The following is a 17,271-nucleotide window of genomic DNA, read 5'->3' on the forward strand; positions in this document are numbered from 1 at the left end:
TGAATGGTGGAGCAGGCTCAAAGGGCTGAATGGCCTACACCTTTTTTCTATTTTTTTATGTTTCTATAATGTATAAGGATGCACATAACTATGTATTTCTCAGAAAAGCATTTCCATTCTTAAAAGGGAAAAGGGAGGATGTTACATTATGGCACAAATTCCAGTCCAGACAGGCAGAGTGCTTTTAAGAAAGTTAGATGACAGTCCGCTATGTGCATATAATGTACATTAAATTGATAAGAATAGAACTCAGTCTATTCATGCATCTAGCAAAGTAAACAATTAGTGTTAATAAACTTCAAGGTAGTTGTCTCAAAAATGTTTGTGGGATATATTATGTGAGCTTGTATACAGGGCAACAATAGGCTACAGCACACTGGAAATGCTGTTTGATTCAAGCAATTACATCAGCTAGCTACTTTGACAGCCTGCCCACTACCCTGGCGAGGTGGAGAAATGTTCACATGCTGGGCCCACAACCCAGGAATTGATAGTTTGAATCCATCCTTTTTGGCTTTCTTGGTTAAGATTCAGTATTCTCACCACCATGTCCCATGTTTTGATTCCCAGTCAGGAAATGGAAATCTGATGCAATGATTCTATGGCATAGTGGTTATCAAATTCTCCTCACCTATGAAAGATTTGAAACCAGAAAGAAATTAGGGTCTTTACACAATCACAGAAGTGTTACAATACAAAAGGAAGCCATTCAGCTCATCATGCCTGCACTGACTCACTAAATGAGCATCATTGCCAAATGTTAATCTTCTGTTTTTTTCCTGACACCTTTACACATTATTTTTATCCAAATATTATTCAATGCCCTGTTGAGTATCTCGATTGAATCTGCTTCCAACACACTTCCAGGCAGTTGATTCTATACCTGAATCACTCGCTGAATCAAATAAGTTTTTCCTGTCTTTACCCTTATTGTTGCCTGTCACTTTCAATCTATGTCCTCGTGTTCTTGTTCCTTTTCTGAGGAATGGTTCCTCCCCATCATTCTCATTTCCTGTCTGGAATTCAGCTCTTTCGTCTATGCTTAAAGCAAGAATGTAATGAGGTCTGAATTTGAGTGGCTCTGGCGGACCCCAAACGGGGCATCATTGAGCAGGTTATTGCTGATTTTAGATAGAGGTGGTAGGAGTCTAGAATGTGCTGCTAGGAGTGGTGGTGGTAGCAAATATGATAGGAATGTTTAAGGGACTTTTAGATAAGTGTATGAATATGCAAAGAATGGAGGAATATAGAACAAGGGCAGGCAGAAGGGATCAGCTTAATTTAGCATCATATTCATCACAACATCGTGGACCGAAGGGCCAGTTTCTGTGCTGTATTGTTCGATGTTCTGCTTGATAGCACTGTTGATGGCCTCTTCCATCACTTTACTGATGATCAAGAGTCGACTAATGGGGTAGTTATTGGCTGGATTGGAGTTGTCCTGCTTTTTGTGTGCAATTTTCCACATTATCAGGTAGATATTGTAACTACTGGAAGAGCTTGGCTAGGGGAGAGGCATATTCTGGAACAGTAAAGTCTTCAGTACCATTGCGTAATGTTGTCAGGTCCCATAGCCTTTGCACTATCCAGTGCCTCCAACTATTTCTTGATATCACATGGAGTGAATTGAATTGGTTAAAGACTGGTAGCTGTGATGCTGGGAATCATTGGAGGAGACCGAAATGGATCATCCACTCTGCGCGTCTGGCCGAAGATTGCTGCAAATGCTTCAACCTTGTCTTTTGCACTGATTTGTCGGGCTCTTCCATCATGGAGGATGGGGATATTTGTGGAGCTTCCTGTTATGGACCAGACCCCCTCAAAATTTAAGTAACTTAGACCTTAACGTTTTCTTATTTTAAAGACAGATGTGAAGTGGATATTCCAGCTGGTCAAACCAGTCAGCTTTAAGCAAAACAGAATTTATTTAATCACTACTGTTGAAACGTGAACAAAAGTGGGCGGCACGGTGGCACAGTGGTTAGCACTACTGCCTCACAGCGCCAGAGACCCGGGTTCAATTCCCATCTCAGGCGACTGACTGACTGTGTGGAGTTTGCACATTCTCCCCGTGTCTGCGTGGGTTTCCTCCGGGTGCCTCAGATTTCCTTCCGCAGTCCAAAAACGTACAAGTCAGGTGAATTGGCCATGTTAAATTGCCCGTAGTGTTAGGGACAGGGGTAAATGTAGGGGAATATGTCTGGGTGGGTTGCGCTTCGGTGGGTCTGTGTGGACTTGTTGGGCTGAAGGGCCTGTTTCCACAATAAGTAATCTTAAAAACAGAATTCAGAATAACTTAACTATTAGAAAACCTAACTGACTCAATACAGCAACTTAACCAAGGAACTGTTTCAATTCCTGTAACATCCCATAAACACACTCCCTTGGCAAAAGGTAAATTCAAACAGTGGCAGGAGAGATTTTAGAGAAAAAGGGTCAGTCAAGAATCATTTGCTGAGCTGGATACTTTTCTCTGGACTGCAGCTTCTGACAACTAAACCAAACTCGAAAAAAAATCTGAACTAGGAGAATTGGGCACTCCCCTACCATTGTTAAACTAGGATTTTTCCAGACATTTTGGCACCTCTGCCTTTATGACCTTCTCCTACTTTTTAAAAAAAAAACCCAAGGACAAAATAACCTTGTTAAAGTGACAGCATCATCACATTCCTCCTTCAGTAAGTCGTTTAATTGTTTACCACCATTCATGGCAGGTTGTGGCAGGATAGCAAAGCTTAGGCTGTGGGATCACTTCATCCCTGGAAACATTCTTGTAAATCTCTTCTGCACTCTCCAATGTGTTCACTTCCTCCCTATTATGTGGTGCCCAGAATTATATGTAGTACTTCAGCTGAGGTCTAACAAGGGCATAGGTTTAAGGTAAGAGGGGAACGATTTAAAAGGGATCTGAGGGGCAATGTTTTAACACAGTGGGTAGTGCAAATATGGAACAAGCTGCCAGAAGAAGCCGTAGAGGTGTTGATGTGGTACCAGTCAAGTGGGCTGCTTTGTCCTAGATGGTGTCAAGCATCTTGTGTTGCTGGAGCTGCACCCATCCAGGCCACTGGGGAATATTCCATTATACTCCTGACTTGTGTGTTTTAGATGGTGGGCAGGCTTAGGGAGTCAGGAGGTGGTTACACATTGCAGTATTCCTAGCATCTGACCTGCCTTTGTAGGCATTGTATCGATATGGAGAGTCAAGTTTAGTTTCTGATTAACGGTGATTGTTAGGATATTGATAAGGGGGAATTCGGTGATGACAATCCCGTTGAATGTCAAGGAGAGGTGGTTAGATTGTCTCTCATTTGAGATGGTCATTGCCCCACACTTGTAGCACTAGTGTTACTTGCCACTTTTCAGCACAAGTCTGGATATTATTGAAGTCTTGTCACATTTGGACAGGGGCTGCTTTAGTATCTGAGGATTGTGAATGGTGGTGAATATTATGGAATCATTGAGCATACCCATTTCTGATCTTATGATGGAACAAAGTCCTTGATAAAGCAAGCCAAAGATGGTTTGGTCTAGGACACTACCCTGAAGAACTCCTGTAGTGATGTCCTGGGGCCGAGATTACTGACCTCCAACAACTACAAAGTTTTGTTTGTGACACATATGACTCCAACTAGCGGTGACTTAGCTCCCTGATTCCTATTGACTCCAGTTTTGCTAGGGCTGCTTGATGCCACACTTGGTCAAATGCGACCTTGATGCCATGGGCTGTCACATACACCTCATCTCTGGAATTCAGCTCTTTTGTCCATGTTGGAATCAAGGATATAATGAGGTCAGGAGCTAAGTTGCCCTGAATAGAACCCAAACCTGGTGCTGCTTGATAGTTCTGTGATGACCTCTTCCATCACTTTACTGACGATCAAGAATAGACTGATGGACTGGTAATTGGCAAGGTTGGATTTATCCTGCTTTTTGTATACAGGACAAACCTGGACAATTTTCCATGTTGTCAGGCAGATGTCATGTTGTAGCTTTACTGGCACAGCTTAGGCAGAAGTCTAGCAATTCCTGGAGCACACATCTTCAGTACTGTTGCAGGAATGTTGTCAGGGCCCGTAGCCTTTGCATTATGCAGAACCTCCAACCGTTTCTTGACATCACATGGGGTGAATTGAATTGGCAGACAGCTGGCTTCTGCAATGCTGGGATATCTCGAGGAGGCCAACCTGACCAATTTGCCATATATCTGGCCACTCGACCAACTCAACAATATCCTTCTGGAGTTCTATACTGGCTGCCTCACATTTTACAGTTTTTTTTCAAGTTTTTTGCATTCGTCTGCAATCTTTGAAGTTGCTTCCTGCACACCAAGTCTAAATTGTTAGCATATTTCAGGAAAATCAAGTTTCCTTTAGTGATTTCTGGGAACCCCACTACAAGTCCTTCTCCAGCCTGAAAAATATCCATTGACCGTTACTTTCTGTGTCCTTTCGCTCAGCCAACTTTGTATTAAATACTTTCTGTATATCCAAGTACACTACATCCACAGCATTATCTTCATCAAGTGTTTTTGTTATCGCTTCAAAAAATTCCAGCAAGTTAATTAAATATGATTTTTCCCTTTAGGAATCTGTGCTGGCTCTTCCTAATCAACCCATCCTTTTTCATGTAATTACCAATTCTGTCCGGAATGATTGTCTCTCAAAACAATTAAAGTTAAACTCTCTGATCTATAATTGTTGGGATTATCATTATAGTTTTCTTGAACAAGATCATAATGGTTGCAATTTTCCAGATTTTGGGCACCTCCCACAAGTGCGGGTAAGACCAAAAAATTGCAGACAGTGCAGGAGCCATTTGTTTTCATCATTTTCCATTTTCATTTCCTTCAGGAACCTTGGATTCCTCCCACTCAGTCCCAGAGCCTTGTCAATTTTAAGTACCAACAGTCTACCCAACACTTGTGCCCTACCAATTTTGAACCCTTCCAGTAACTGAATTCCCTCCTCTGTCACCATGGCTTAGGTAGCATCTCTATTTTTGGTAAAGACAGACTTTATGTTGATTACCAGTCTTTTCTCATAATTCCTCTTTGCTTCCCTTATTTGCCTTTTTCACCATGATTTGAACCTTTGATACTTCTCCTGGTACTCGGGTCTGTATTTGCCCCACTGAAGTCCGCACTCTGCCAGCTGATTTTTCTCATTCTGGATTATGGCATGTCATTCCCTGACATTATTCTGAACTTTACAATACAATGATTATTGTTTCCTAAATGTACCTCCACTGACACTTGATCCATCTCCTTTCCAAGAACTAGGTCCAACAGTGCATTTTTCCTGTTCAACATACTGCTGTAAAAAGCTTTCCTGCATGCAATCCAGGAATATTTGCCCTCACTGCCCTGTACAATACAAATATCACACTCTATGCTTGGGAAATTGAAGACTCACATTATAAATACTCAAGAAGTTTGGCATCCCTGCAGATTTGCTCTTCTACATCTTTTCCACTAGTTAGTGGTCCACACGTAGCAATGAGAGAAAACAAGGACTGCCTGATGCTGGAAATCAGAGTCGAGAGTGCGGCGCTGCAAAAGCACAGCAGTTCGGGCAGTATCTGTGGAGCAGGAGAGTCAACATTTCAGGCATGAAGGGCTTGGAGCATCGATGTTTTGAGCATAAGCCCTTCATGCCTGAAATGTGACTCTCCTGCTCCACAAATACTGCCTGGCCTGCTGTGCTTTTCCAGAGCTATGTAATTGTACCATTTTTGTTCTCTTAGTTCCAGTGAAACTGATTCTGTGATGGACCCTCTAAGACATCCTCTTTCTCCAGCATTGCAGTGCCATCCTTAACTAAATACTGCCACTTTTCCTCCTTTTCTTCCTTTTTTAAATTTTTCTGAATACCTTGGACTGGGAATATTTAATATTCTTTAGTTTTGCCTTTCCTTGAGCCAGGTGTCTGTTATCACCATGACGTCAAAATTCCACTTGACAGTTTACGCCTATACCTCTCCAATCTTACTAGCTGGATTCCATGCAGTCACGTACAAGCATTGTACTACTGAGTTTCACTTTATTTTTTCCATCTTTCTCTGACTTCACCTACCAACCTGCTATTGTTTGTACTGGTGTCAGTTGCATCTTCATTAGTTCCAACACTCCTGCCAAGTTACTTTGAAGTCTTCCCAATGGAATTGGAAAAATGTCTTGCAAGGAATTCAGTCCCAGCTCTGTTCAGGTGCAACCTGTCTGGCTTGTATAGATGCCATCTTCTCCAGAACCAGTGCTGGTTTGAGGAACCAAAAGCCCTCCCTCTTGCATCATCTTTCCAGTCACACGTTATTTTGCCTTATCTCCCTGTTTCTGTACTCACTTCCAGATAGCATTGAGAATATTCTGAGGTTACTTTATCTAAAGTCCTGCTTGCTAACTTTCTACTTTGCTCCTTAAATTCTGATGACAGAATTTCCTACCTAAGTCATTGGGGCCAACATGGACCATGACCTCTGGCTGTTCACTCTTTCCCCCAAAAGGATGTTGTTTAGTGACCATCCGGACCCTTACGCCAGGGAGGTAAAATACCATCCTAGATTCAAGTTGGCCACAGAAGTGTTTGTCTGTTACTGTAATGAATGAATTTTCTATCACTGTTGCCTCTCCTTTCTTTTTCTTCCTCTCCTGTATAGCTGAACTTGTCATGCCACAGACATCGCTCTGACTGCATTCTCCTGAGCACAGCACCCTCATCAGTTATCAAGATGGAAAAGCGATTTGAGAGCAGAATGAGAGGGACTACCTGCCTGCTTCTCTTGGACATGCCTGGCGACCAGCAACTCCTTGATTCCTCCAGACACTCTAGTTTTGGTGTGACCAGCTCTCTGAATATGCTATCCACATAACTCTCAACCTCCAGGATGTGTCTCAGTGACTCCAGGCATTGTTCAAGCTCTGAAACTCCGAGCTCTAATTTCTGCAGCTGGAAGCACTTCCTGCACATATGGTCATCTCGGACCCTGACTTCCGAAATACCAGAGGCCACACTTTCTACTTAAATGATCTGTGCAGCCAGGCCTTAAACTTAAAATCACATAGTCTTAAACTTAGTTCCCTTATGCTAACTTTTCTGTTTCTCTTATCCAACTTTGTTTACATTTATTACTTTTTTATATTGGCTTTGCTTTCAATTATTTCTGTAGTTTCTCATTTAATCTCTTCTTCCAAAAATACACATGTTTGATTTTGTTTACACATCTGCAGTCCTCCGAAGCTGCAGCCGTTAAACTGTGCATCCTGTCTTCCTGCTGTGTTGAAGGTAAAGCACTGGGTCCCTCATCTTGGGCCTCAGTATATCCTCCCTAACATACCCTCTATATGTATGTTCAACATAACAAAAATGTCAGTTTTCACATGTATGCCAAACTACCTCAGCACCACCCCTTTTGATTCCTCAACTAAATTATTGGTATAGGGTAAAAACAATGACTGCAGATGCTGGAAACCAGATTCTGGATTAGTGGTGCTAGAAGAGCGCAGCAGTTCAGGCAGCATCCAAGGAGCTTCTGCTTAAATAAGGACTGGATCAGCAGAAATTTCCATCAGTTAAATACAAGAAGATTATAGCTGCTGTTTTTGGTCGCTACTCCAAAGCCTTCTTACTGGTCCAGCAGGTCTGGCGGCATCTATAAAGAGAAATCAGAGTTAACATTTTGGGTCTGGTAACCCTTTCTCTGAGGGAGGGTCACCGGACCCCGAAATGTTAACTGAATTTTCTTCTTTGCCACCAGACCTGCTGAGCATTTCCAGCATGTCTGTGTTTTTGTTTCTGATTTACGGTATCCACAGTTCTTTCAGTCTTTATATTGGTCATTGATTGCATCTTTCTCCCTGGCAAGAGCTTGAGATGAAGCCACTCTGTTCTCAGCCCTGACATGTTTGACCCTGAGACATTTTAGTATATTGAAAGCGTTAAATAAATGTTGGGATGGTGGGGGAATGTTGTAAGGCACTCCATAGGAGAATCTGTGGCTGTGTCTTTAGCTTTGTGTCAAAGAGATGTGGATAAGGAATAAATTAATGAGATTTCATGGGCTACTGGCTCAGCTCTGGGAGTCTGCCTTTATGGATTTGAAAACCCTTTAAAGCAATCAGAGGCCACTCTGCTGCTAGTAGTATCCCCACATGTTCCCAATTTAGTTAGTTAGTGGGCTGCCTGCTGCTGCTGCTTAATACTCCCCTGCATCTGGCAAAACTGGCTTGGGCAGACAACACCATCATAGCCAACCTGCAGCACCATTTTCAAAATATTTCCTTCTCTCCTGCCACCAAATCTACCTCTGTGCAATCGATCAGGTCAATGGCTATTCATCATAATGGAGTTCATGTCCTGGAACATTAATTCTTTCTTTCTGCACAAGTATGCAGGACTTGCTGAGAATTTCCTGTCTCCACTTTTGTTACTTAATATGTTATAGGGACCAATAAAAGGGATTTAAACTTGGGAGCAGGTGGTATGTTAGAGGTACTAAATTATTACTTTACGTATGTCTCTACCAAGAAAAGGATGCTGCCAAACTCACAGTGGAAGACTACATCATTCAAACACCAGCTAGGCTGAAAATTGACAGAAGAGGAAATATCAGAAAGAATGGACAGACATATGGCTGATAATCACCATGACTGGGTCAGATGCATCTGAGGATACTGAGGGATATAGGGTTGAGAATTATGGAGGCAGTGGTCGTAATCTTGCAAATACCATGAGGTGCAGGAGTGATATCAGAGAACTGGAGACTTGCAAATGTAACAAGTTTGTTCAGAAATAAGGATAAGCAAGCAACAGGCCAGCCAAGTTAATGTCAGTGGTAAGAAAGCTTTACAAACAATGGACTGAATCCTATCAAGGTCTGAATGATTTAAACTATGGTGAGAAGTGTGACAGAATTGGGTGACAAGTGCGTTGCTGCTCATCTCAGCTGGGAGGAACCTGCACAATTTGTTTTTATGCTTTTTACAAGTGGAGTGTTAAGATTCTTGCTGAGCAGTGGTGAGTTGCCAACTGCCTGACATTGGTTGTTAAAACACTTCTAACAGCCCAACTCTCCTCATTAATATTCAGCCTCCTTTCTTGCCTAATTTGCTTAAGAGGCTCAGCATCAAGAAAATTTGAAATGGAAACTAGAGTGGATACTTGGTGAATTCAGCTCATTGCTTGCTTTGGACAAACTCCATGTTGGAAACTAGGCACCACATTTCAGGACATTCTCCATGAGCACTGGCATCTTGCACCCCATGTCCACAAGCATTTGACATTCAGCGTGTATCAGCCTCTAACAACTCTGATTCACTTACAGTGCTCCTGTGCATTTCCATGCTACATCATGGGCTGCACCAGCAAATGATATTATAATACTACTGGAAGAATACTGAGCACTTTGGGCCATACACCCAGCTCATGGACTGGACTAGGATGTCACATCAGGTTATTCTCTTGCCTCATTGGCTCTCATTCACCTACCTGGTGCTCACACCATCCCTTCCTTTTTGTGCCTTGCCTTTCATTTTTGTGCTTCACCCCTTTAACCAGAGATAGTATGTTATATTACCAAGCCAGAGGATCAAGCCGGCTCAATAAAGAACGCAACAGTAATAAGTGTACCTGAAAATGAGGTGTCAACCTGGTGAAGCTACAAAACAGCATTACTTGGATGCCAAATGCTGTAAACAGTAGATGATAGACAGAGCTAAGCAATTCCATATTCAAAGGGTCATATTTAAACTCTGCAGTCCTACTACATATGGTAATGGACAATTAAACAAACTTAATGGAGGAGTATACGCAAACTTGTCCATCTGCAATAGTGGAGGAATAGCCATGCTGGTGTGGTCTGCAGATACAATCACTTGATTGGCACCACATTCAACAATCACTTCCTTCAGACTGATATGCAATAGCAGCAGTGTGTACCATCTACAAAATACAGTGCAGCAGACTAAATTTAACGTTGAGGATTGTGATATGATATATTTTGGTAGGAACAGCAAGGCAAGATAATATAGAATAAATAGCACAAGTTGAAATGGGGTGCAGGAGCAGAGGAACCTAGATTCCTATGTGTACAAATCATTAAAGATGGCAAAAAAGAATTAAGTGTCTTTTTCTTTTATTGATATGTTCTTGGGCGGTGGACATCACTGGCTAGGCCAGCATTTGTTGCTGTTGCCTAATTGCTCTTGACAAGGTGGAGCACCCACAGTGCTTTTGGAAAGAATTCCATGGCTATGACACAGTGACAGTGAGAAGCAGCGATTATAGTTTCACATTAAGATGCTCTGCATTTACTTCAAAATCATGCTGTTTTCATTTGTTGTCTCTCTACTAATCAACATCCAGCTCCAATAAGAGAGAATCTTACCATCTCCCCTTGACATTAAAGGCACTACCAAGATTGAATCCCCCAGAAACAACATTCTGGGGTTTTCCATTGACCGAAAACTCAACTGGACTAGTCATATAAAAACTGTGGCTCCAAGAGCAGGTCAAAGACTAGGAATTCTGTGGTGAGTAACTTCACCTCCTGTCTCCCCTGATCTTGTTTCTTTTATCTATAAGGCACAAGTCAGGAGTATAAAGGAATATTCTCCAGTTGCCTGGATAAGTGCAAGACCATCAACTCAAGAAGCTCAACGTCATCCAGGATAAAGCAGCTGCATTGATTGGAACCCATTCGCCTTGGAGAAGTGTTCCTAAACATCTGCCTTTGTCTTTCTGTGGGTTAGAGGTCATATGTTTGAAAGAGCCTTGAAGAGTTGGTTCACACTGTGATCATTCTGCATCTGTGGTGAAGGAAGTGACTGTTGAAGGTGGTGGATGTGGTGCCAATCAAGTGATGATTATTATCTCACTTATTGGAGGTGGTCATTGTTTGCAGAGAAAGTATAACTTAAAGGGTATGATTCTAAAGTTGGTGCAGGAACAGAGGAATTTGGGTACATTTGTAATGGAATCAAGAAAGAATGGATATCATCATAAATAGGAGCAGGACCAGGCTATTTTTCTCATTTAAGCCTGCTTCACTATTCCATATGATCATGGCTGATCTGACTGCAACCTCACCTCCACATTTGGTGCCTCTCCTTCATAAAACTTTGATACCCTTATTGATCAAAAATCTGTCAAATTATCCTTAATTACCTTCAATGACTCACTCTCCACTACTCTCTGAAAAAGAAAATTCCCAAGAATAATTAACTTCTGAAAATAGAAATTGAAATTCATCTCCATCTTAAATGACTTTTTTTTAGATTACGCCTGTAGTTCCAACTTCTCCCATACAAAGACACATCAATTCAGCATCTATTCTATTAAGCCTCTTCAGAATCTTTCTTGTTTCCATAAGATCACCTAAGTATCAATGAGGAAAGACTCAACCTTTCCTCATAAGACAACCCTTTCATCCAATGAATCAACTGAGTGAACCTTTTCAAAACTGCTTCAAAACTGTTTCTTCTTACGTAAGAGGACCAGAGCAGTACAAGTTTTGGATCTCGCTAATTCAACCAATTTTCTGTGAATAAGGATTCACAGAGGATGACAGATTTCCTTCCCTTCAGGACATTAGTGTACCAGATAAATTCTTTACAACAATCAATGATAGTTTTATGGTCACTGTTATTGCAACTAGGTTTCAATTCCAAATTTTGTTGTTCTGATTCCACCAGTCACTCGGTTTGGGTTTGAATCAATGTCCCCTGAGCATTTGCCTGGGCTTTTGCATCACAATTCAATGACATTTACCAACATACCACAATCTCCGCTGTACCACATCTGCTGCACCTAAATGGCAACTTTTTATGATTCACTTACAAGGATATCCAGATCTCTCAGTTCCCTCAGCATTCTGCAGAATGTCTCTTTTGAAATAATATCCTGTTTTTCCTTTTTCTGTCCTTCCCGCCAAAGTGGACAACTGCATACCATACTGCTATCTGCCTATTTACATAATCCTTGCAGAGCTTTTGTATTTTCTTCACAACTTGCTTTCTTAATAAGCATATGGCATCAAAAACAATTTGCGAAGCTTGTATGCAAAACTTCAGCTGGAATATGTCATCCAGTTTCTGGGCACCACACTTTAGAAAAGAAGGTCACCCCTCAGCCTCCGACGCTCCAGGGAAAATAGTCCCAGCCTATTCAGCCTCTCCCTGTAGCTCAAACCCTCCAACCCTGTCAACACCTTTGTAAATCTTTCAGGTTTCACAACATCGTCCTGATAGGAGGGAGACCAGAATATTCTAAAAGTGGCCAAACCAATGTCCTGTACAGCTGCAAAATGACCTCCCAACTCCGATACCCAATGCTCTGACCAATAAAGGGAAGCATACCAAATGCCTTTTTCACTATCCTATCTGCCTGCAACTCCACAGAGGTTCATAAAATCATGAGGCACATGGATAGGGTAAATAGACAAGGTCTTTTCCCTGGATTGTGGAGTCCAGAACTAGAGGGCATAGGTCTCTTTTAAATTTTTTTCCTCTCACCCTAAACCTAAGGGTGACTTTTTCTCACAAAGAGTGGGGCATCTATGGAATGAGCTGCCAGAGGAAGTGGTAGAGGCTGGTACAGTTACAACATTTAAAAAACATCTGATGGGTATGTGGATAGGAAGGGTTTGAAGGGTCTGTTTCCATGCTGTACGTTTTTACGACTCTATGTGAAGGCACTAGAGAAATGCAGAAAAGATTCACAAAAACAGTTCCAACAATGAGGGATTTCAGTTATGGAAATAAATTGGTGGAGTTGGGATTGTTTTCCTTGGAGAAGAGAAGATTGAGAGGAGATTTGATCGAAATCCTGAAGGAGTTAGACATAGTGGAGGGCAGAGACTGTTCCTATTGGTGGAAGCATAAGGAATCAGAGGGCATAAATTTACAGCACTTGATAGAAGCAATGGTGACATGAGAGAAAGTTTTCATGCAGCAATTAGTCAAGGTCTGGAAACTACTACCTGAAAGTATGGTGCAGACAGAGCCAATTGAGGCATTCGAGAGGGAATTAAATGGCTGTCTAAAAAGGAAGAATGTGCAAGGGTATGGGAAGAAGGTAGGGAGTGAACTCCGAGCCAGGGTAGACCAATGGAAGGGATGATCTTTTTTTGTGTGGAAACAATTCTGTGATCCTTCAGAAAAGGAATGCTGAAAGGGTCAGGTGAAAGATGGCCCAAGTGGAACATAAACTCTGATATCCCATCAGACTGTATACCTGTTTAGATGTTGTGGCACCTACCAGATAGGTTAAATCTATCTGTGAATATGTATTGATATATATTTGATTTTATATGTGTGTGTGAGTGAGGTATGTGTGAGTGTATGTGCCGATAACCATGGAGTAACTTGAGACGCTTGTTTGACATGGTGAGATTTATTATAAGAGATGGAAATGTGTTGCTGGAAAAGCGCAGCAGGTCAGGCAGCATCTAGGGAACAGGAGAATCGACGTTTCGGGCATTAGCCCTTCTCCTCAGAGATTTATTATAAGTCATGATGATGTAACTGATCACATGACTCTACCAAGAGAAAGAAGATTCCAGTGTGGAATGAGCATGTGAAGAGATGGGTTTAAAAAGAGAGCTGCATTTGGGAACCTACAATGTGCATATGTAAATAAATGTTACAGTCGAAGAGTTTTACATAGGTGAGGAGGAACAAGCTGCATTGTGGACAGAGTATGCTTGGATACCCACGGCCAGAGATACTGAAGAATCTCAATAAGCAGATAGAAGTATTGGTTTAAAGCACAAGATCAAGCAACCTGATGCTGGATCTAATCAGCAGACAGCTAGAGGCCTTGCAGCAGTTTCTATCTTAACTGGACATTCATGTGTACATGTTTAGCTAACATCACTTTCTCGCCATCAGGAAGAGAATTCCTGGATGGTTTACTTTAATTCTGAGGGGCACTGAGGCCAACTTAAATCACTGCACTGCTGGATCAACTTGAGTTCAGAAGCCACAGAACAGACCAAAATCAGAACCGGTGCCTTTCCCTTCAGTGTGGCTCACTGGCCAAAAGTATGTGCTGGAGGACTAACAGTCTGGCAATCTTAATGTTTCCTGACTAATAATCATTGATTTCTCTGGGGTGAAGTGATCCATTCAGAGCTGTTCATGAGTAAGAGGAATACTCAACTTAAAACATTCTCTCATTTGGGCCCTTCAAATGTTAACAAGTTACAACACATCAATACATAAAGCAGCATATTTACTATGGGTGTGAATCCCAGGATCTTAACCCAATGAAACCTCCAGCATTAAAAGTCACTAAAGCCTCAGTGACGTTTCTGTATTTATACCTAAAACAACCACCCACAGTACAGCTGGCGGAACTCTTTATCAGAAAATTTTTATTGTTTGTGTTTGGAATCTATTCTGTACAAGCTTACTCTGCATAGTGATGGGCCTGAGTCCTGTGTTATATTGTGTGCCATTGAAGGCTGGAAACGAGACCCAGTTTAAGAGTGAGTACTACCTTTCAGAGTCACTTTAGCATACAATACTTAACATTAAATCCGCAAGTTAACTGACTTGAGTGGAAAATATTTTTTCTAACTCTCAGCAATTTATAATACAACCTAGTGCCTGCAGAAGCCATCTTTTACATTTTTCACTGTTTGCTCAATGCCCTGGAGATTAGGACATGTTATATTTTGCTGTGTATAAACTGAGATTAGTCCTAGTATGCTGAAAGTTGGGGCCTGGTATTCAGGAATACTGAGACTTGGCTGGTGTGCTGGAGTTATTAAGACTGGGCCTTCTGAGAGTGGGATAGATTTACTGGGGATAATGAGAGACTGAGCCTACAGGAATATGGATACTGAGAGGCCTGACCTGATATACTAGGGATATTGAGAGACTGGACCTTATGTATTGGTGATACTGAAAATGGGCCTCATGAGCCAGAGATATTGAGACTGGGCTGGGTACTCTTGCAATACTGAGACTGGTTTGTGTATCAGGAGATGGATAGTCTGGGCCTGGTGTCCTGGGAATGCTGTACTAAGCCTGGTATACTGGAATAGTGAAACTGGATTTGTCTTACACAGGATATTTTCTGGGTCTGGAGTATTTGGCATACCAAGGTTGGCCCTGGTCTACTGTAACATTGAACATGACCTGATGTACTGGGATACTGAGTGACTGGATCTAGTGTAGTCGGGATATTGAGACTGGGTCTTGTGCATTGGGATATGGAGAGACCTGATGCTGGATCTAATCAGCAGACCGCTAGAGGCCTTGCAGCAGTTTCTATCTTAACGGGACATTCATGTGTACATGTTTATTGAGATATTGAGACTGGGTCTTGTGCATTGGGATATAGAGAGACTGGTGCTACTATATTGGGAACACTGAGAGACTGGACCTGGTGTTTTGGATATATTGAAATTGTACTTGATATACTGGGGATACTGACAGACTGGACCTAAGGTTAGTGGGATATTGAGAGACTGAGCTTGATGTACTGGTAATATTTAGAGAATTCCACAGGTTCACAACCCTTTGGATGAAGAGGTTCTTCCTCAACTCAGTCCTAAAACTGCTCCCCCTTATTTTGAGCCTATGCCCCCTAGTTGTAATTTTACCTGTCAATGGAAGCAACCTCCCAGTTTGTATCTTCACTATTCCCTTCATAGTTTTCTGTGTTTCTGTAGGATACTCGCATTCTTCTAAATTCTAATTGGTCTCAATCTACTCAATCTGTCCTGATAAACCAACCCTCTCAATTCTGGTATCAACCTAGTGAACCTCCTCTGCACCCTCTCCATCGCTAGTACATCCTTCCTCAAGTAAGGAGATCAAAACTGCACACAGTACTCCAGGTATGGCCTCACCAGCATCCTATACAGCTGCAACATAACCTCCCCATTTTTAAACTCCATTCCTCTAGCAAAAAAGGACAATATTCCATTTGCCTTCTTAGTAACCTGCTGCACCTGCAAATTAACCTTTTGTGATTCATGCACAAGGACACCCAGATCTATCTGTAAAGCAGCATGCTGCAATTTTTCACCATTTAAATAGTAGTCCATTTTGCTGTTATGCCTACCAAATGTAAGTATCTTGACAGAAATAATTAATGACCTCACAGTAAAAGATCCTCGAGGCAAGATTAAACTGTTTCCAAGAACAGTAGGTTTTGGAAACAACCGGGGAATGGCTATTTAGGAATTGGTAATGCGTCATGAGGCAGGGTTAATTATTCAAGTCAAAAAGTGTGGTCCTGGAAAAGCACAGCCAGTCAGGCAGCATCAGAGGAGCAGGAGAGTCAATATTTTTGAGCATACGCTCTTCACCAGGAATTTGGGGGTTGGGGGTGCGGGGGGAAGGTGGCCCAAGGAGGCTGAGAGATAAATGGGAGGAGGATGGAGCTGAGGGAAAGGTAGCTGGGAATGCAATAGGTAGATGAAGGTGGGGGGTGGGGTGGAGATGGTGATAGGTTAGAGTGGAGAGTGGAACAGATGGTTGGAAAGAAGATGGACAGGTAGGACAGTTCAAGGGAGTGGTGCCAAGTTGGAGGATTGGATCTGGGATAAGGTGGAGGGAGAGGAGTTGAGGAAACTGGTGAAATCGACATTGGTTCTGTGTGGTTGGAGGGTCCCAAGGCAGAAGATGGGGTGTTCTTCCTCCAGGCATTGGGTGGCTAGGACTTGGCAGTGGAGGAGGCCCAGGACTTGCATGTCTTTGGGAGGGGGAGTTTGAAGTGTTCAGCCACAGGGTGGTGGCATTGATTGGTGTGTGTGTTCCAGAGATTTCTCTGAAAAGTTTCACAAGTTGGTGTCATGTCTCCCCAACGTAGAAGAGGCCACATCGAAAGCAACGGTCACAGGAGATGAGGTGTTTGGAGGTGCAGGAAAATCTCTGCTGGATATGAGGGACCTTAGGTGAAGGTGAAGGGGAAGGGGAGGTGTGCGTGCAGGTTTTATACCTCTCGATGGCAACGGAAGGTGCCAGGAGTGGAGGGTGAGTTGGTAGGGGGGGTGGACCTAATGAGGGAATTGCGGAGGGAATGGTCCCTGTGGAATGCTGAAAGGAGTGGGGAGGGAAATGTATCTATGGTGGTGGGGTCTGACTGTAGATGGTGGAACTAGCAGAGGATGATGCGTTGTATTCAGTAGGGTGGAAGGTGAGGACCAGAGAGTTCTGTCCTTGTTGCGGTTGGAGAGGTGGGGTTCAAGGGCAGAGGTGCGGGACGTAGAGAAGATGTGCTGGAGGGCATTGTTGACTACGTGGGAGGGGAAATTGTGGTCCTTTGA

General features: G+C 42.5%; 1 protein-coding gene across 4 annotated transcripts in view; it reads left to right on the top strand.

Moving 5' to 3' along the window:
- entpd1 (ectonucleoside triphosphate diphosphohydrolase 1) overlaps positions 1–17,271 on the top strand; it is a 120,608-nt gene that overhangs the window by 11,601 nt on the left and 91,736 nt on the right. Inside the window, exon 1 of one of the 4 annotated variants that reach the window (XM_087998825.1) lies at positions 13,881–14,478. The exons of 1 other annotated variant lie outside the window; for it this stretch is intronic. In XM_087998825.1, the coding sequence (XP_087854951.1) occupies positions 14,415–14,478 (64 nt within the window). In that variant the 5' untranslated portion in view covers positions 13,881–14,414. Of the gene's footprint in view, positions 1–13,880; positions 14,479–17,271 lie in introns of those variants that run through there. 2 more of the 4 variants (XM_087998823.1, XM_087998824.1) reach the window with 2 other exon arrangements.

This window comes from Chiloscyllium plagiosum, unplaced genomic scaffold (genome assembly GCF_037043375.1).
Source record: "Chiloscyllium plagiosum isolate Xiang-an unplaced genomic scaffold, Cpla_swu_hap1 HiC_scaffold_22, whole genome shotgun sequence".
NCBI lineage: Eukaryota > Metazoa > Chordata > Chondrichthyes > Orectolobiformes > Hemiscylliidae > Chiloscyllium > Chiloscyllium plagiosum.